Below are 21,468 nucleotides of genomic sequence, written 5' to 3' on the forward strand. Positions count from 1 at the left end.
AAAGACACAAATTGACTAAAAAAACACAAAATTACCAAAAAAAAAGACATTAAATGACCAAAAAGACTAAAACACAGTGGAGACAGAGCTGACTTCCAAAATGATTTGGCGACCCCCAGAAATCATCTCGCGACCCCAATTGGGGTCGGGACCCCAAGGTTGAGAACTACTGATCTAGATGACTATGTGAAGGTAGAGCCATGACAGATGTCTGTATGTCTCACTCAGTTTTTATCCCTTTCACCTCGTTCACTGACCTTCTTTAGCCCCTTCACATTTAATAATCTGCTCCAGCTGGCTCTCCACTGACGGATGTCCTGCTGGAGTTCAAGTATACGGGACCACAGGTGCTTCTGGACAAGACGCTGGGGGTTAGACCCAAACTTGGACCAGGGCCTGAACCTGCATGACCCCCTCATGCTCAACAGCATATTTAGGGCATTACACTAACCAGGGTCATCTTTCAGCTGTCATACAAACACTAATGCAGCTGAGTGAATGTGACCACAAAACTCTCTGCTGCTATTCACACACATACAGTAACAATGGATTTATTAGGGGGAGATAGCAGGTCCACAATATATAAGTATACAAATATACAAGTATACAAATAAGTACTATGTCAAAACACATAGTACACTCAAAAAAATAATTAAGCCAAAAATGTGGACTTTATGTAATTTAATTACATGTAAATTTTCCATGTAATTTTGTTACATACGTTGAATTTAAAAGGTCAAATTAAATGCAATGTTTTCCTTTCATTTAAAAGTAACATAAATAAATTAAATAATGTTAATGCAAATTACATAAACTTAATGTGTAAATTTACTTAAAGTTTATGTATACTTTAACATAAACCTTATGAGTTTATTCAAGCATCTCATATGCAAGCAGTTATGAAAAAGTTTCTTTATTAACATTAAGCACCAAATTGGGGCAACAGATTACTGTTTAGGGAACACATATTCAACATTAATAAGTTGCTTATTAGCATGGAAATAAGTAACATATTGGCTCTTAATGAGTCATTATTAAGTAGTTATTAATACCTTATTCTGCATGGCCTTATTATACAACCAGTAAGACATTAACTAAGAGTTTTCCCTGTATTACCTCAGAATTATTGCTTATTAGTAGTAAGTAAGGAAGGTTTTTTATATGAGTTATGATCTTAATAAGCTTTACTTCGTATGGACTTTATAAGTCTCTTTAACTTTATATGTAATATTGAATGAACTCATAAGGTTTATGTAAAAGTATACGTAAATTTTAAGTAAATCTACACATTAAGTTTACGTAGAAATTTGCATTAACGCTATTTAATTTATCTATATTACTTTTTAATGAAAGAAAAACATTGCATTTAATTTGACCTTTTACATTCAACGTATGTAACAAAATTACATGGAAAATTTACATGTAATTAAATTACATAAAGTCCATTTTTGGCTTAATAATTTTTTTGAGTGTATAGAACATAAATAAAACAGATAAAAGGGATGAAAAAAACATGGATAATTAAAAAAAAAAAACAATAAATAGTGCATACATCCACGTCCACATTCATACACCCTTTCATGAATTACTTCATGTTTGTATGTGTTTATGTCAACAGCATATTTAGGGCATTACACTAACCAGGGTCATCTTTCAGCTGTCATACAAACACTAATGCATCTGAGTGAATCTGACCACAAAGCTCTCTGCTGGTATTTAAATACATACAGTAACAATGTTTAACCCCTTATCATTCTGCCCCCTTTATAGAGAATTGGGAGTGGTGGCAGTGGATTTTTAGGGGGAGATAGCAGGTCAACAATAAATGCCACATAGAAGTTGTAAACATAATAAAAAAACTGGGGATCTTAAGTATATACACTGTAAAAAATAATCTGTTTAATTTAAAATACCGGCAGCTGTGGTTGCCAGAATATCACCGTAAAAAATACAGTGAGTGGGTTTTTTACAGGTAAAAAAATTTATGTAATTTAGACTAATACTAATAATAATGATTATAATAATAATATTAACTAGAAAATTTCCTCTGGGGGAAATTTTGAAAGGGCCACGGGGGCTACTGCCGGTGTGTGTACACTATGATGAGATTCTTCAGAGATTTCAAACAATTAATACTAGTAATGTTATGATACTATATAATATACAAGGAGCACACCTACAACAAACATTCCTCTTCAAGTATTTATTTATACAGCAACCTATGCCCTTTAACCTCAAAATGTGTGTGTGTGTGTGTGTGAAACATTTGTATCTGGAGGAGTGTGCGCGCTTACGCGCGCATATGTGTGTGTGTGTGTGTGTGTGTGTGTGTGTGTGTGTGTGTGCGTGCGTGCGTGTATCTTTAACTGTTATTACATTAAATGACCAGTGTGTGTGTGCGTGCATGTATCTTTAACTGATATTACATTAAATGACCAGTGTGTGCGTGCGTGCGTGCGTGTATCTTTAACTGTTATTACATTAAATGACCAGTGTGTGTGTGTGTGTGTGTGTGCGTGTATCTTTAACTGATATTACATTAAATGACCAGTGTGTGTGTGCGTGCGTGTATCTTTAACTGATATTACATTAAATGACCAGTGTGTGTGTGCGTGCGTGTATCTTTAACTGTTATTACATTAAATGACCAGTGTGTGTGTGCATCAAAGCGTTGGGGTCGACCAATCAGAGCAGAGCAATCAACAGAATTAACAGCTGTGGAATCTTCTGGCAGAGTGAAAGCAGCCAGAGGTGGGCAGAGTGAAATTTCTGGCCTCGAACAGAAAGCATTTTTGCCAAAACCATAATACCTATCATTGATCCGACTTCACTTTGAGCGTCCTGAGTTCTTCCTGAACCTCTACATATGTTTTTTTTTTTAAGAAAAATGAAAAAATAGCTTTGTAGAGCGATCTAAAAAAACAGTTAAATCTCACTTTTTCCGAAATCTTCCTGCGTTTTTAATATGGGACCCAATGAGGCTGTTGGTGGTTTTGGTGGCGCATCTTTGCGTCGTACGCCCAAACTATAACTCTGACAGCTTTACCAGAGGATTGTGAGTGAGAAGACAAATTTTCCTACACTTCTATGTATAAATTATTTCTGTAGAGTGGAATTTGCGGCCTGGAGTGCAGTTTTCAAATTTATTTTTTGACAGTTTTACCTCTCCCTCTACACTCTGAGCGATGACATCACACACTGCACATTCCGTGCAATACACACCCATTATAATCTCAGAATTTCTCCAAAAATGATCATGGTCATTGAACAGGGATTGATAAAAAACTATATGACCTATCGAAATGCAAATTAATACACCAATACACAAGACTTGTGTCTACTGTTTAAAGTTTAAATGGAGTCTCTAGGTGAAATTATGCCGGAGAAGTAGACGTCTGAAAATCTTCAATTAATGTTCTTTTTTGCTCATTTTCTTTCGGCCGTCCTATTCATTTCAATGCAAAATTTTGGGCAGTTTTTCGCGACTTACGTCGCGAAAAATTCGTATTCCATAGAGAAAAGTAATAGCACACCAATCCCGATCAAACCGCACGTTTTGATATATAATATAATAATAAAGATATATATATATATATATATATATATATATTGATATATAATAATAAAGGACTAGTAGCGGGACGAAATTGCGTCCGCAAGAGGAATAAGAAGAAATCCACAGTATATTATACTGTGGTCCCTACAGCTATTGCTGTATGGGACCAGTGCTCGGTGCGATTGCCCCGAGGCCCTAATAATATACTAGACTGGATAATCTTGTTATTTTAGAGTAATGGTGTCATTTTGACATTTTGGTATTTCTCCATTCATTTTACATGAAACTGTGTGTTTCCTAATTCATAACAGTAAAAGTTAAAGTTTTGTGCTATTCTTAGATTTACGGTAATTAAAAGTGTCTACTAGGGTGATATACAATTTTTAATTTTACGCCCTATTTCTGATGTCATTTGACAGTTTTTTACTGTAATTTCTACCAACATTTTTTACAGTGTAGTTCCGAACATGAGTGTATGGCTTTCTGAAGTTAATTTCCAGCTCAAATATCTCCCATAAATTGTTGCAGCAAGTTTTTGGTTAATACCATTTGTTTACACACATTTGGTGCTGAATTTTTTTTTTTTTAAATTTAAGAATGGATCAAAAATGTCAAAAACCCTCCAGAAATACCAACGGATTCCACAGATCTTCTAGTTAGGGCCTCGGGGCAATCGCACCGAGCACTGGTCCCATACAGCAATAGCTGTAGGGACCAGTGCCGCACTACTGTTATACTGTGGATTTCTTCTTATTCCTCTTGCGGACGCAATTTTTGTCCCGCTACTAGTCCTGCAACTCGAAGAGTTACAGGACAAATTATATATCAAAACGTGCGGTTTGATCTGGATCGGTGTGCTATTACTTTTCTCTATGGAATAAGAATTTTTCGCGACGCAAGTCGCGAAAAACTGCCCAAAATTTTGCATTGAAATGAATGGGACGGCCGAAAGAAAATGAGCAAAAAAGAACATTAATTGAAGATTTTCAGACGTCTACTTCTCCGGCATAATTTCACCTAGAGACTCCATTTAAACTTTAAACAGTAGACACAAGTCTTGTGTATTGGTGTATTAATTTGCATTTCGATAGGTCATATAGTTTTTTATCAATCCCTGTTCAATGACCATGATCATTTTTGGAGAAATTCTGAGATTATAATGGGTGTGTATTGCACGGAATGTTCGTGTCAGAGTGTGTGATGTCATCGCTCAGAGTGTAGAGGGAGAGGTAAAACTGTCAAAAAATAAATTATAAAAAATAAACAAAAGGAAATTTTCTAGTTATATATATTACTATCTATAGCCAGGTTGGAGGAATTCTAACAGGTTAGAGATTAGATTAAAGATTAAAACAATGTTTTGCATGCCAACTCATAGTAACATGCTATCACAACCAGTATTAACCCATAAGAACCCACGGTGACACCCATGTAACAAACACTTTAAATCTTTTAGAACAGGGGTCTCAAACTCAAATTACCTGGGGGTCGCTGGAGGCAGTATCAAAATGGCTAAAATTACTATAAGAAAAAGACACAAAATGACAGAAAAAAAAATAAATGACTTAAAAAAGACACAAAATGACAGAAAAAAAACTAAATTACTTTAAAAAGACACAAAATGACCAAAAAAAGACACAAAATTGCGGAAAAAAAGACACAAAATGACAGAAAAAGAACTAAATTACTAAAAAAAGACACAAAATGACAGAAAAAAACTAAATTACTTTAAAAAGACACAAAATGACTAAAAAAAGACACAAAGTGATCAAAAAAGACACAAAATGACTGAAAAAACATTAAATTACTTACAAGAGACACAAAATGACAGAAAAAAAGACAAAATTACTAAAAGAGAGACACAAAATGAAAGAAAAAAACTAAATAACTTAAAAAAGACACAAAATGACCAAAAAAAACCATCATAAATGTGTTCTATGTGGTTCACTTGGTCTGTGATATATCCCCCATAATTTCCTTTATGGATAATATGGTCTGGGTTCTCATTGGTTAATGTGTTGGAGTTATATATATTGTAGGTGTTTCGTTGCAGATTTTTTTTTTTTTGCATTTAAGTAAATGCTTATGCTTTCCTGCCTGACAGTTTTAGCTCTTAACGTTAGACTGAACAGATAAGAAAAGTATGATTTCCAAGAAACTTCATCTGCACAAGAATCGTGAGCCTTATCATCACGACTTCCTTTGCCTGCCAGATAAAGATGTTTTTGTGCAGACATGGCTGTTGACTCCTAATCTTATCTACAAGATGTCGTGTCGTCTGATACTTGAGAAGTTAAACAACACATTAGTAAGTCACCATGTACTGTGACAGGGTGCTTCTACACTTACCAGACTGTAGAGCAGTTCTGCTTATATGAACATTTAGAAATAATATCATTATATATTTATTACTTATTACTTTGAAGCTTTAACAAGAACAACTTTTGGCAGGTGGCTGGTTAATATCCCCCTAATTCAAGTGCTGTGAGCTGTGCTATATGGGTCAATGACGTGATCTAACCCAGTGTCAGTTGGTGTAACCAGTCATTTTTTTTCCCATAAAAATCTGATTATATACAGGAAAATAAATGTGAACTAAAATGAGAAAAAAATACAATCCACGTTTACATTGCAACACTATGGTATATAACAATGTTTTACATAATTTCTCAAAACTTTAGAAAAAATGGTTGTATTTAGAATATGTTCTGTTCAATGTTGACGTCAATGTAATGTGGAAATACAAAAAAAAAAATTAATTTGAAGTTTTTTAAAATGAAGTAATTATATGTATAAGTCCACTTAAATAAACAAATAAACAAATGCGCCTAAACAAATTGACCTATTGCGTTAAAGAGCCCACCCATTGTCTGGGATTTCGCCAAAATCCAAGAAGCTGTGTGTAACATCAAGGTTTTTGTAATCACTCTGTCTTGTGATACCATCGAGGTCACATGGCAGAGTCCAGCACTGAGCATTGCATTTGGCTATTATTCTTTCAATAAATGGTTAACTTTATTCATTTGTTCTGAGTGTTTTGTAAGACCAAGTTTAGGACAAAGGACCTGGGTGAGAGTTGGAGGCTGTATAAGCTTTACGCTCTAACAATCCCTCTCCTCCTCCACAGTCCAAATATGGTCATGCTTCCTGTATCGGAAACAAGATGGCGACACAAGATGGCGACGAGTGTAACGCTGAACTCGATGCTTCCAACGGGCCACAAACCAACAGGTCATTATTTATATACAGTCTATGACACACACATAGGAAAAGAGAGAGAGAGAAGACATCCAGGCGTTCTGGATGACACCATACACATGGGAGCACTATTAATAATACCATATTGTTTGTTATGGAAAATCACCACAACTGATGCCTTCCTCCCAGCCGATGGCTCCACTGTCTGTTACCTCCATAAACCAACATGGTCTCACAGGAATCCGTGAAATAGCCACGGATTTGCTTAACTCAAAATCCGTGGAATAGCCACGGAATCACTCAAATTTCCGTGAAACTGACACGGATTTCGCTACAATGCAAGTTAATGACAGTCATATCCCGTGGCTATTCCAACATACAAAGTGATTATGTACATTCACTGAGTGAATATTTAGAAAATAAAACATACATTTCTCGCTAGAAATGTGATCAAAATCCATTTTTATGCAGAAACTAAGTCAAAATATTGATTTTTTTCACTAAAAATGAGAGAACTGTCCGCCATGTTTTTTGTTCTGACCGCCGGGAACCTTGAAAGTCACATGACTTGGAGCAAACCAATAGGAACAAATATCCATGGAATAGCCACGGGATATGACTGTCATTAACTTGCATTGTAGCGAAATCCGTGTCAGTTTCACGGAAATTTGAGTGATTCCGTGGCTATTCCACGGATTTTGAGTTAAGCAAATCCGTGGCTATTTCACGGATTCCTGTGAGACCAGGTTCCCATAAACAGACATCATTAGTTGGCTGTAGAAACATAGATCTGTGTTGGGATAAATGAGGACCAGCTAGTGGAGGAGACAGATCAGTGTTCAACATTAATATTTGAAATATGATGTAAGGAGCATTTTTTATTCTGCGTCTGAATTAATTATCAGAACTTTCTGTGTGCACCATCACAGATGGATTATAAAGTGTTACACTCTTATCTGGCTTGGGTTTCAGTTTTATTCGCAATCATATTTTACAGTCATGATGATTTTGCATCAGTGTACCATCATTTTAATGCAACTTTCTATATTCTGAAAGAATAACACACTTCGCCCAATAGCATGGGCATGTGCCCATTAATGCTTCATATTTACATCCACTTCACTTACTCTATTATATTGCAATCTACAATTTCCCCAATATGTTATTTTTGATGATATATTTTCCTTTGGTCCTTTTGTCCCCAAATCATTTTCATCATACCATTAATATAGGATAACTGCCTTCATCATTTCAAGAGTTAATCGTAAAAAAAAAAAAAGTTATTTTACTTTTTTTGCTGTCATCTAAAATGTACAATGTTTTAAAAACCTAAGTTTCACTAAAAGTTGACATAACCTACTCTGTGTATTCCCATCAAGATTTTTTTATCCACTATTAGTACTGAAAAAAATATTCAGGTTTTGTTACTTTTGTTTCTCTTGAAATTAGGCCTAATTTTGTATATTTGACTAAAATTGAGAAATAATAATGATAAAAATGTGAAAATTATATATCAATGTGTTGGTCATGAGTTGCCTTAAAAGGTGAAAAAAAAAGTGGTAACACTTTACAATAACATCTAAGTTATGTTTATAGATGGTTTATAAACCAATTATTAACCATTTACAAAGTGCTATACGTATTTAATCTTTAAATGTTTTCAACCAATTTCTTAAAGGTATATGAATCATTTCAAAATCATTAACATACTTAATATGGTGTTAAAAATGTTATAATGAGTGCAACTAAAACGATTGATCAACTATTAATTATAATTTAATTGTTTGTTAATGGTAAAGTAACTATAAACTTACATTAATAAACCATCTATTTGTCATTTATAAATGATGTAGTTAGTTAAACATTAATAAACTATGTATTTACCATTCTAAATGGCCTATAGACGGTTTATAAATGATGATTAAACACTAATAAACTATCTGTTTACCATTTATAAATGATGGTTATTGTAAAGTGTTACCAAAAAAGTTTTTTTTTTTTTTTTTTCTACATGTCCTAAAACCAGTCTGATGTCATGGGGTCCTTTTTTCTGTGCTGCAGCAATCTATAAAAAATGAATTGAGGATTGTTGGCATGTGTGGAAAATTGTTTCTGAAGCCACTGCAAGTGGATTTTCATGGTTTATTGAAATGGTGACAGAGAGAAATTACCTTGATTGAAGGACAATCCTTTATAAAAATCTAGGGCCGGGACTCGATTAAAGAAAATTAATCTAATTAATTAGAGGCTTTGTAATTAATTAATCGAAATTAATCGCATTTTAATCGCATATAAATATTTGACCTGAGAACAGTGAGAAGTCATTTTTTTCACATGGATTTTTAGTATACCATTGAATAATGACTGAATACATGAGCTTAAGCAACAAAAATATTGTTTATTTTTGTTCAAGTCCAACAGACCAGAGCAATTTTTGCCATTATTATAATTTGATGTCAGTTGTATGATGTCTGACATATAAGAAATTGAATAAAAACTTAAATAACAAAAAAATGTTTTTACAAATTTGACTGAACATCACAATGCTTACTGAGACTGAATTGAAAAAAAAAAACCCACCAGATCACCATGTCTCTGTTGTATCTATTTCAGCGTGAGCCACACAGCAGACCTAATCCTCCACCATGATCCCTCTGACAGCGAGGCTGGTGTGATGTTTACATATCATACAAGGGCTGCTGCTTACAAATGAGTCCCTTTGGGCGTATCGCTGGCTCGGTGATCTCAGTGGCCCTTGGCTAACTCCTGACGGAACATGTGAGGCTGCAGCAAGTCTGTCAAGCTCTTAAAAAGCAGCAGCAGTTCGTCTGTCAGTGCCTTACAGATGGCCTTACTCATGTTAACATTTGTAGCTAACAGCTGCTCTCTCTATGTTTCCACTACACAGAGGGGGGAGGGTTGTTTAAGTGATTGTAGAGAATGTTAAAGTGCATGCAGATGTAACTGTAGACGACATGTTTTGAGGAGGGATAAAGTTTTTGGATTCTTCTTGTTGTCCAGGCACATTGCTTGGCTTGTTAAAAATACATCAACAAATTAAAATAAATAAATTAAAAAAAGTCAAATCTATTAACCCATAAGAACCCAGATCAAGTTACCCATAAAGGAAAGTTATGTGGGATATATCACAGACCAAGTGAACCACGCAGAACATATTTATGATGTGGTTTTTTTTTGTCATTCTGTGTCTTTTTTTTTGTAATTTAGTGTTTTTTCTGTCATTTTGTGTCTTTTTTTGGTCATTTTGTGTCTTTTTTAAGTAATTTAGTGTTTTTTCAGTCATTTTGTGTCTTTTTTGGTCATTTTGTGTCTCTTTTTTAGTAATTTTGTGTCTTTTTTAAGTAATTTAGTTTTTTTCTGTCATTTTGTGTTCTTTTTTTTTAGTAATTTTGTGTCTTTTTTTGGTCATTTTGTGTCTTTTTTAAGTAATTTTGTGTTTTTTCAGTCATTTTGTGTCTCATTTTTAGTAATTTTGTGTCTTTTTGGTCATTTTGTGTCTCTTTTATAGTAATTTTGTGTCTTCTTTGTGTCTTTTTTAAGTAATATAGTTTTTTTCTGTCATTTTGTGTCCTTTTTTTTAGTAATTTTGTGTCTTTTTTAAGTAATTTAGTTTTTTTCTGTCATTTTGTGTTCCTTTTTTTGTAATTTTGTGTCTTTTTTTGGTCATTTTGTGTCTTTTTTTAAGTAATTTTGTGTTTTTTCAGTCATTTTGTGTCTCATTTTTAGTAATTTTGTGTCTTTTTGGTCATTTTGTGTCTCTTTTATAGTAATTTTGTGTCTTCTTTGTGTCTTTTTTAAGTAATTTTGTGTTTTTTCAGTCATTTTGTGTCTAATTTTTAGTAATTTTGTGTCTTTTTGGTCATTTTGTGTCTCTTTTTTAGTAATTTTGTGTCTTTTTTTGGTCATTTTGTGTCTTTTTTAAGTAATTTCATTTTTTTCTGTCATTTTGTGTCCTTTTTTTAGTAATTTTGTGTCTTTTTGGCCATTTTGTGTCTCTTTTTTGGTCATTTTGTGTCTTTTTTAAGTAATTTTGTGTTTTTTCAGTCATTTTGTGTCTCATTTTTAGTAATTTTGTGTCTTTTTGGTAGCCTGGGTATACCCAGACTGCCTTGCGCGCTCGAATTTGATTTCGAACCTCCAGGCAGTCTGGCAACTAGGCGATTTTGCTATCCCTGTTTTAGGGATCCAATCACAGAGCGGGGAGGGACGGTGAGACGATGACGCGTACTACCCGGCACTTGGAAGCTTTCCGGATCCAACATGGCTGCTGCAGACGCGAAACTCTCTTTAGCTGTAGATGGTGTTTTAAATAGTTTAGAGCGAAAGTTGAAAGGCGAAAGGTCTCTCGGCAGCTCCGCTGTCCCCCGGCTGGTAGCCAGATCACCGGTAGCGGGGCTATTAGCGCCGCACGGGCGGTTTCTGCGGCTCGTTGCGCCGAGCCGGTGAGACTGCCGGTCACCGCCGGTGATCTCGCTCCGAATCGGGGGACAGCGGAGCCCCCAGAGACCCGCAGCAGCTTGTTTGTTGCCCATAAAATCAGTGGATGTGTGTGGCTGAATGACATGAGGGGGAATAAAGCGTGAAAATAAATAATCTTGCAGAAAGCAAGAACTGGAGAAGCAAAGCAGCAGCAACACTCTCTCACAGACACACACACAACAAACATCCATCTCTGTTGCTCTACTACGTCATCTGGTATAACTGATCTGATTGGCTAAGAGCTACCTACAGACGCTTTGATAGACATTCTAAGCGTCCAATAAACGGCTCTGGAGGATCGTAAACCACACCTCCTCTACGGAGAAATGCACTGAAGGTGTCCAGACCTAATCTCCAATGAGATTTGGTCTGGTGTTAGCCAGGCTATCTTTTTGGTCATTTTGTGTCTCTTTTTTAGTAATTTTGTGTCTTTGTGTCTTTTTTAAGTAATTTGTTTTTTTTCTGTCATTTTGTGTCCTTTTTTTTTAGTAATTTTGTGTTTTTTCAGTCATTTTGTGTCTTTTTTGGTCATTATGTGTCTTTTTTTTTAGTAATTTTGTGTCTTTTTTAAGTAATTTAGGTTTTTTCTGTCATTTTGTGTCCTTTTTTTAAGTAATTTTGTGTCTTTTTTGGTCATTTTGTGTCTTTTTAAGTCATTTTGTCTGTCTTTTTGTGTCTTTTTTAAGTAATTTAGATTTTTTGGTCATTTTGATACTTCCTCCAGCGGCCCCCAGGAAAATTTGAGTTTGAGACCCCTGTTCTAGAATATTTAAAGTGTTTGTTACATGGGTGTCACCGTGGGTTCTTATGGGTTAAAGTGAGAAAAAAGTATAATTTTACTTTGTTGTGAAACAAGGTTTGGCAGGGAATTTTTAGTGTGTTTGTTGTTGTAATACCCATTTTGGCCACAAGAGGCTGAAGTGCACCACCAACCCATGTTCTACACATAGTGGGCGGCATAGCTAACCTATTGTCCATTTTGTGATAAAAGCACCAAATTTGGTACATATGTAGCCTAATATATTTGGAAAAAGACTGGATATTGGGACATTTCCAATTCGCAATCTGATGACCATGGCGCCATTTTGAAAAATGGCGGCCAGCTGTTACAAGTAGATAGGATCTGGGCCCCCTCCAAGCTGCTATTTACATGTTTTCAACACCACAAATATTAATTACATAATAGATAGTAGAAGTGAAAATATACTTTATGACAATGTAAAACAAGGAAATATTAAAGAAAATGCAACAAAATGTGGAGATTGCCGCTGCATGTTACAGTAATAAATGGAACCCCTTGGCATTCCAATGTTCTGCCCACAGATATTGGACTAATCGGCGGTGTAATTTTTACATCATATATATCTAATGAAACTAGAAGGTCTAAGGCAGCTATTCTCAACCTTGGGGTCGGGACCCCAATTGGGGTCGCGAGATGATTTCTGGGGGTCGCCAAATCATTTTGGAAGTCAGCTCTGTCTCCACTGTGTTAAAGTGTTCATGTGTTAATGTGTTTTTGTCTTTTTGGTCATTTATTGTCTTTTTTTTGTAATTTTGTGTGTTATTTGGTCATTTTGTGTCTTTTTTTGATCATTTTGTGGTCAATTTATGTCTTTTTTGATCATTTTGTTTCATTTTTTTGGTAATTTTGTGTCTTTTTTGATAATTTTGTTTCCTTTTTTTGGTAATTTTGTGTCTTTTTTAGTCAATTAGTGTCTTTTTGGTAATTTTGTTTATTTTTTGGGTCATTTTGTGTTTATTTTGGTCATTTTGTGTCTTTTCTGGTCATTGTATGTCTCTTTTGGTCATTTTCTGTCTTTTTTGATCATTTTGTGGTCAATTTGTGTCTTTTTTGGTCATTTTGTTTCCTTTTTTTGGTCATTTTGTTTCTTTTTTGGGTGATCTGAACTGTGCGTGTGAGATTGTGTTCAGTGAGCGGGGGTCGCGGACAACATGCATGTTAAATTGGGGGTCGCCAAGATATCATATCAGGAATAATTGCAATCATGTTTTATCCTAGATGAGTTTCAATTTCTTCATGTATTTCAAAGAGAGGATTACAAGAGTACTCAGGCAAATGGAAAAAAGAAACAATTTCCAAACAATTTATCACAAATGAAAAACAACATTTTTTTTATAGAGACTATCCCAAATTGGACACATTTGCAATGCTGCACTTTCCAGTGTTTTCACAGTCATTTTGAATAAGGTTGCCAACACCAGTGTAGGTATAATTGATTTGTGCATATTTAAAAATCTACATGTTAAATTTCATTTATGTACACTCGTGCAGTGCCTGTAGGAAGTATGTATTCATATAGTGGGAGAATAAGTAGATTTTTAAATTCTGGCCAAATGAGGTTGTATGTGAAAGTGGGATGTACAATGAGGTGTACTTTTGTGTAGTGTTAATATACAAAGTGTATATTGGGTAATACATGGATGTACATTGAGATATAAAGAGACACAGAAATAGTTATTTTGCAACTCCATAAAACACTTACTTTTCATAAGGTACCACACCATCCAGCACATACACACTGAACATTGATATTCGCTGGAAACTATTTGAATATTATAGGAAAATCGAACCTTGAAGCGCACTTTAACACTCCTCAAGATAGGTAGGCTAAATAGACTTCCAGATGAGATGAGTCAGGGTGGAAATCCAGAGTGAATTGTGTTACTGACCAGGTGTAGGCCTATCACACAATGGGGCGGAGCTCCCGTAAAAGGCGTCCGATCAGAAACAGTGCAATGCCGCAACACGTCCTACGTAAATAATATTTTGAAAAATGAATTCAAAAATCTTAAAAATCGAGGATGCAAACCTTCGTGCCATGTGCAAGACACATATGAAATCTGAGGTCAGTCTGACTAACGGTCAGAGAGATATGAACTAGACACACACACACACACACAGATGCTTCTTGCTTTTATGGATAGATGGATATTTACATGTCGAATTACAATATGAAAGTAAATTTGAAGAGAGAAAGCAGTAAGAACGCTTGGACGACACTCAGGCTACGATCTTAAAAGGACATCTTTATTTTTACTGTGCTGTATTTTATTGTGAAGGACAGAAGTACGGTCCGGGGGTGTTGATAACGATGGTTGATAACGGTGATATTTATTTGGCTTAGCCAAAATAATCACCTGAAAATCTCAGCACCTCATTGTTTTATGTTTTATTGTTTTACAGCGAGTGTCAGATGTGGGATATGGTTAGCTCACGGCTAATTCACCGGCGTAAGCGTCCTTTAGCCGACTCTGGTAAACCAGAGGCTAACGTACACGGTTAAAACAATGTACGGTTTGAAAGATAAGAAGTTAGACTGTAGTTTCACACCATTTAATTAATTGGAAGCATAACATGATCATTTATATTAGTAGTTAATGTGAAATTTTGATGGAATCTTAGCCGAACAGTGTCCGATTTGGGATACAATTAGCGCACAGCTAATTCACCGGCGTTAGCGTCCTTTAGCCGACTCTGGTAAACCCGAGGCTAACGTACACGGTTAAAACAATATATGGTTTGAAAGATAAGAAGTTAGACTTTAGTTTCACACCATATAACTAATTGGAAGCATAACATGATCATTTATATTAGTAGTTAATGTGAAATTTTGACAGAATCTTAGCCGAATGGTGTCCGATTTGGGATACAGTTAGCTCACAGCTTATTCACCGGCGTTAGCGTCCTTTAGCCGACTCTGGTAAACCCGAGGCTAACGTACACGGTTAAAACAATGTACGGTTTGAAAGATAAGAAGTTAGACTGTAGTTTCACACCATTTAATTAATTGGAAGCATAACATGATCATTTATATTAGTAGTTAATGTGAAATTTTGATAAAATCTTAGCCGAATGGTGTCCGATTTGGGATACAGTTACGCTATATTAAATAGGTAAGTCAAATATTGGTCCTTTCAACACTTATTTCTGCCACAAGACTATGTGTTTGGAGTAGATGAAAAAAATGAAACTCACCTGATGCAACATGAATGTTTTTAATTAAAATAATATGTTTCACTGGCCAAAACTTTTTCAGTTTTCAGAGGGAGAAAAAAAGCAACTTAGAGAAATAGTCCTCACAAAAGATTATCCTGGAAAAACATTTTGTTTACCTGTTTTTAACCCATAAGAACCCAGACCCAGTAATCCTTAAAGCAGGGGTCTCAAACTCAAATTACCTGGGGCCGCTGGAGGCAGTATCAAAATGACCAAAAAAAGACACAAAATTACTGAAAAAAGACACAAAATGAAAGAAAGAAAACTAAATTACATAAAAAAGACACAAAATTACCAAAAAAAGACACAAAATGGCCAAAAAAGACACAAAATTACAAAAAAGACACAAATTATTAAAAAAAGACAAAATAAGAATAAATAAATCAATAATAAATAAAAACAAATAACCATTTGCCTTTTTGTTTGCATCTCCATAGCATATATCAAAATTGTGACTTTATTTTGTTCAGTTCCCTATTAACGGATTAGAATTGTTAAACTTAGCCTCATAACAAAAAATAAGCTTTTTGAAATTAGCTACTTTTTCACATTTATGTTTCCAGTCACAGCCACATTTAGGAGAAGTCACATGACCACCACACCACACCTTAGGGATTTAATGAGTTAAGGTGTATGGAAGAATTATCCTATCTTTATTCAAGAGCGTAGATTTTCAGTTTGAGAGCATAATTTGTCTTTCTCGTGCTCAGATTTGTTCTCCTCATGCTCAAATTTTGCGCTCGCACTCAGATTTCTGCTGCTTTCTTTCAAAATGTGTGCGTGCACTTAAAAATCACATGCTTGTGCTCACATTTCTTCTTCTTGGACACAAACATTTTGCTCGCACTCAAATATGTCCTGTGCGCACTCAAATCTAAAGTCTACGCGCTCAGATCTCAACTCTGCACTCTCAAAACTTTTGTGCTCGCACCCAGAACACGCACGTCCTCTCAGGTTGAGGTGTCTGCTCAGACTGAACGATGTCCCGCCCTGCGCTTAAACTAGTGTGTTTCACCAGCCAATAGGGAGACAGCTAGATTGTGACCCCGTCTTAGGTGCGTTCCCTCGCCTTTTTGAGCGCTCCGTCGGGGCGGGTATATGGTCTGTTTGTAAAACTGCTTCTCTTAAAATACACCAATTTACCATATTAGCCAGCTATTTGAATCGTCACCTATTTAAAACGCAGCATATTTATGTAGAAGTAATCTTAAGTAGTCCTAAAAAGAGTTATGGTAGTTTAGATTATATATATATATATTATATATATTTTTTCTATTATTATTTATATATATATATATATATATTTTTTTTTTTTCAGACCTCAAGTAAGTTCATTGCTAAATGTTGCTACAACTCAAAACACTTGTACTTATCAACATATATAGCCGGCCTTTGTCGGCACTAGGGACAGAAACTCATTATGAATAAAGTGACGTCAGCGGGGATTCCCTTCAGCTCGCGCATCATTATGTGTGCCTACCTGCCGCTGGTACGATCATACGTTGCCAATTATTGTACTTTCGTTGTACATGTTACAATGAAGGCCCGCTATATATGTTGATAAGTACGAGTGTCAAAATGATTACTGTACTGTTATTGAAACTACTGTATATGATCGATGTGTTTTGAGTTGTAGCAACATTTAGCAATGAACTTACTTGAGGTCTTTGGCCATCCATCTCGTCTCCCATTCATTCGCTGCCGCGCTCCGAATCCTGCTCAAAGTCTTCTTCTTGTGAAAGTGAAAGTATTACCAACATTAGCCTAATTATGCGCCCCCTGGCTTTGACCGCGTAAATAGGACGGTGATACACGTTGCAATAAGAGAATCAGCTGGTTACACGGATTGTATTACTGTTACATTCATTTATCAATTAAAATTTTAAATCATAATAAGACATGCAGCAAGAGTGCGGCGGATGGGATGCGAACCGGCGTCCCATGGTTTAAAAAGCAACAGATGGTAGTGTACTTCACCACTGGACTATCGTGACACCACTATACAGATGAAAGAAAAAAAAAAATATATATATATATATATATATAAATAATAATAATAGAAAAAAATATATAGGCCCTATATATAATCTAAACTACCATAACTCTTTTTAGGACTACTTAAGATTACTTCTACATAAATATGCTGCGTTTTAAATAGGTGACGATTCAAATAGCTGGCTAATATGGTAAATTGGTGTATTTTAAGAGAGAAGCAGTTTTACAAACAGACCATATACCCGCCCCGACGGAGCGCTCAAAAAGGCGAGGGAACGCACCTAAGACCGGGCCATAATCTAGCTGTCTCCCTATTGGCTGGTGAAACACACTAGTTTAAGCGCAGGGCGGGACATCGTTCAGTCTGAGCAGACACCTCAACTTGAGAGGACGTGCGTGTTCTGGGTGCGTGTTCAAAAGTTTTGAGAGCGCAGAGTTGAGATCTGAGCGCCTAGACTTTAGATTTGAGTGCGCACAGGACATATTTGAGTGCGAGCAAAATGTTTGTGTCCAAGAAGAAGAAATGTGAGCACAAGCATGTGATTTTTAAGTGCACGCACACATTTTGAAAGAGAGCAGCAGAAATCTGAGTGCGAGCGCAAAATGTGAGCATGAGGAGAACAAATCTGAGCACGAGGAAGACAAATTATGCTCTCAAACTGAAAATCTACTCTCTTGAATAAAGATAGGATAATTCTTCCATAAAGGTGAAGCATAAAGCTGAATATGGGAGATTCTAGAAGATTTAAAGTGTTTGTTACATCCGTGTCACTGTGGGTTCTCATGGGTTAAGTCATTGAAACACGAGAGAAATGATTTCGATCAAACATATAAAATGGATCACCAGAATTTGTTTGTGCCACTCAGGGCTTTAAGACATTGTTGGGATTCTACCACAGGTGAATTTTGGGTTCATTTGTGGACTTTAACATTTGTGGACTAAATGAGACATTGTCTTGAGTCAACTCAACAAAATGGCAGAACCTCCATTTTGTCCCCTCTCGAGATCTTCAGTTCCCAGAATGCACTGCATTTATGACACCTTCCAGGTGTCATGTCATTGGTCAAGGCACCTTTGACCCCACAGGAGGTCCACTGGCCTGCTATAAAGGAGACAGTCCTCCCTGTCTTCTCGCTCTCTCTCCATCGCTGCTCTCTCTCCACCGCTCCTGCTTGGGGAAGCAGATCCAGAGGCCTGGATCCACCAGCCCTACCCCCTCACCCCCGCAGAGTCCTGCTGAGGTGAGACCTCTTCTCTTCTGAGACTTCAAGCTTCAAGAATCTCCTTTCCATAAGGATCCTGAACAACTGCAACTCTGACCTTCTCTGCACACCAAAGCTGCATTAATGAACACAAAGTTCATTGCATTTGTCAGAGAAAGCTCAAATTCAACAACAAGGACAACCAGCAACTTAATTTGCAAGACGGCAAATTATTGAACTCAACTTCCTTCTTCCACTCTTCTGCTGAAAAGGCTTCCCCCCCTTTTTCACCGGACTCGTGAGTAATGTAACTGGGCTTTGATAAGAAATCAGCAAGGACTTTAGCAACAAGGATTTGACCTGTGATTAATGATTTGGTTTATATGTGTGTTTTAAGTATATTTATGTGACATTCGTGTTACGATCAAAGTTGTACATTAATCTTGCTTTATACAGACAGTCAGTCTTACTGCAACTAACTATACTAACCTTTGACCTGCTCACACACTGATTAAATTAACTGGAGCTGAACACAGCTCATTGTTTGAGGAGTGGCAACCCCCCTCACACACACACACACACACGTTTCCTTCTCTTTTGTAATGTATTCTCTATTTTATAGATGTGTGCTTTTATTTGCTTTACTTGTTTAGAATAAATACCTTTGATTACGAATGCTGTCTATTTAATGTTGTACATTATGAATGATATGCTGACCTCTGCTGTGACAAGAATTCACGATTCCTTCAACCACTATTAAATATTAATATGGTAATTTGATTATAATTATATTCATAATTAATAATCAGTGTTCCAAATTGATAGTTTAATAACTTTATGAGACTGATTTAGGTGAATTGGCTATATTTTTCTGTTCTTACAGATGGTGCCCCTTTTTACGAGCTGACTTAGAGTAAATCAAGTCATATCATTTCTTATAATTAATAATTGTTTATGATAATTATTAATAATTCGTATAGCCTTCTAACCACGCTTTTGAACCGTGAGATCCACACAAGTGTTGCTCAGGTTCATTCCTGTATATTTGGTATCCTTATGAAAGGGATAGCATTTATGATAACGCCCTTTTAGTAATATATTTGACGCCCTGTGCAAGGTCATCATTTATTCATAAAAGAGCCATCCTTAATTCCCAACATTTTTGGTGATCCTTGATGAAGGCAACTGGTATCTGTAACCAGATACCCCAACATAGTTGACGCTCCGGTGCGTAATTACAACAACATAAATCATTTTTAAAGATGAAACCAACATTGAATTTCAGGCAATCTGGAGAAAATTCACAACGATGTCTTTTGAAGAAAACGGCTTATTGTGCTGTGTATCAAACTATATATGGAATATAACATACAGTTTGATACTCAACATCTGAGCCATTTCTTAAACTCGGGAGTCTCTGAAGCATCATAAGATGCAAGAAGAGGATAAAACCTAAAAGGGTAACACAGAGCATACACAAAGTCTAGGTATTTAATTTTAATTTAATGGGGGTTTTTTTGTACTCAACAGCTGTTAACACAAGACTCACAATGGAGCAGTTCCACAAGTCAGTAATTGCTACACAGCTGATGAAATGAATTTAATTTTCAAGTGTAACATGAAATAGCAAGATATACAGCAACTTTACAATAATCAAACAATTTTTTTTTGGCTAACAATTTGACAACACATACATAGTTGTTGAAAACACAGTAAAATACATGATAACAATCACGGCTAACTGAACATAATATATATTTTTTTAATAAAATATGTTTAAAGGGACAGTTTAACATTTAAAAAATATGTATATTTCCTTTCTTTTGAGCATAAGATGAGAAGATTGATACCATTCTTGTCTCAACATACCTGTGTGAAATGCTCAGTTTTAGCCCCTGTCTCTACAGTGTCTCTACACCATCATTGCAGCCGGGGAATTACTGTATCGCTGTAGCTTCAGATTCACCACACAGACATGAGAGTATAATCAATCTTATCATCTCATTCTCAGAAACTCGTCCTTAAAAAAAAACATGATTATGACAGCAACATGTTTTATAAAGCCTATTAACATAAAATATACAATGTTACCATGTGGTAATATGACCTGAGTTTACTGTATCAGCTGTGTTACACAAGCAGTTTGACTCATAAAACTTTTTTTTTTTCATGGAGCTTTATGGAGCTTATTTTATTTCATGAATGACACGACTGCAAAAGTGTTTACTTTAAAATGTTGCCTACATTATAGACGTTTAACAAAAGGCTCAAAAAGTCATGACTGTAAAAGAAATCTGAGCACATTTCATAAAAGCCATTAAATCAACAAGAGGCTGTGATTTAAAAATAATAATAAAAAAAAGCAAAATATACAGGGCTGTAATTAGGGCTGGGCGATATATCGAAATAAAAAATATATCGACATATTTTCAAATGTGACATGGAATTAGACCATATCGCATATATCGATATAGCTCAATTTTTCCCCCTTTCTTTATATATAAATGCTGCCCTTACTAGGGTTTGTCATATTTAGTTATTTTGTAATGTTTGTTATTCTTTTCTCATATAAATATATTTATTTCAGAAAAAAATTGGCCTATTTTATTTAATTGGCTATATATGTTTTTTATTTAAATTGGAACTTTATGGAGCTTTGATGTAAAAACAAATCGTACATCGATATTCAGCCTAAATATATCGGGATATGACTTTTGGTCCATATCGCCCAGCCCTAGCTGTAATTACAGCTTTAGTAATCACTATCATTGCCTATCACTCTCGTTTTGTACAAGAAAAAGGATATTTCATTTTCCTCACCTACCTGATTGGTAAACTAACACTTAGATGAAGAAAACCTCCATGTCAGTGGTAAGTACACATATCAGCAGTACACTCAGATTATGTGGGCTGTCAATTGATTCAAAAATGTAATTATACACACAATTTGCTGTAATTAATCATGATTAATCTCTTTTCAACCCATTGAAGCCTGAAA

At 35.5% G+C, this 21,468-nt stretch overlaps 1 protein-coding gene across 1 annotated transcript in view; it reads left to right on the forward strand.

Annotated features, from left to right (window-relative positions):
- LOC131971133 (scavenger receptor cysteine-rich type 1 protein M160-like) overlaps positions 1–20,449 on the forward strand; it is a 64,142-nt gene extending 43,693 nt beyond the window's left edge. The window contains exons 22-23 of the mRNA XM_059332441.1: positions 18,317–18,509; positions 20,378–20,449. Coding sequence (XP_059188424.1) covers positions 18,317–18,509; positions 20,378–20,449 — 265 coding nt within the window. The remainder of the gene's footprint in view (positions 1–18,316; positions 18,510–20,377) is intronic.
- The last annotated feature ends 1,019 nt before the right edge of the window (positions 20,450–21,468 follow it).

This window comes from Centropristis striata, chromosome 5 (assembly GCF_030273125.1).
Source record: "Centropristis striata isolate RG_2023a ecotype Rhode Island chromosome 5, C.striata_1.0, whole genome shotgun sequence".
NCBI lineage: Eukaryota > Metazoa > Chordata > Actinopteri > Perciformes > Serranidae > Centropristis > Centropristis striata.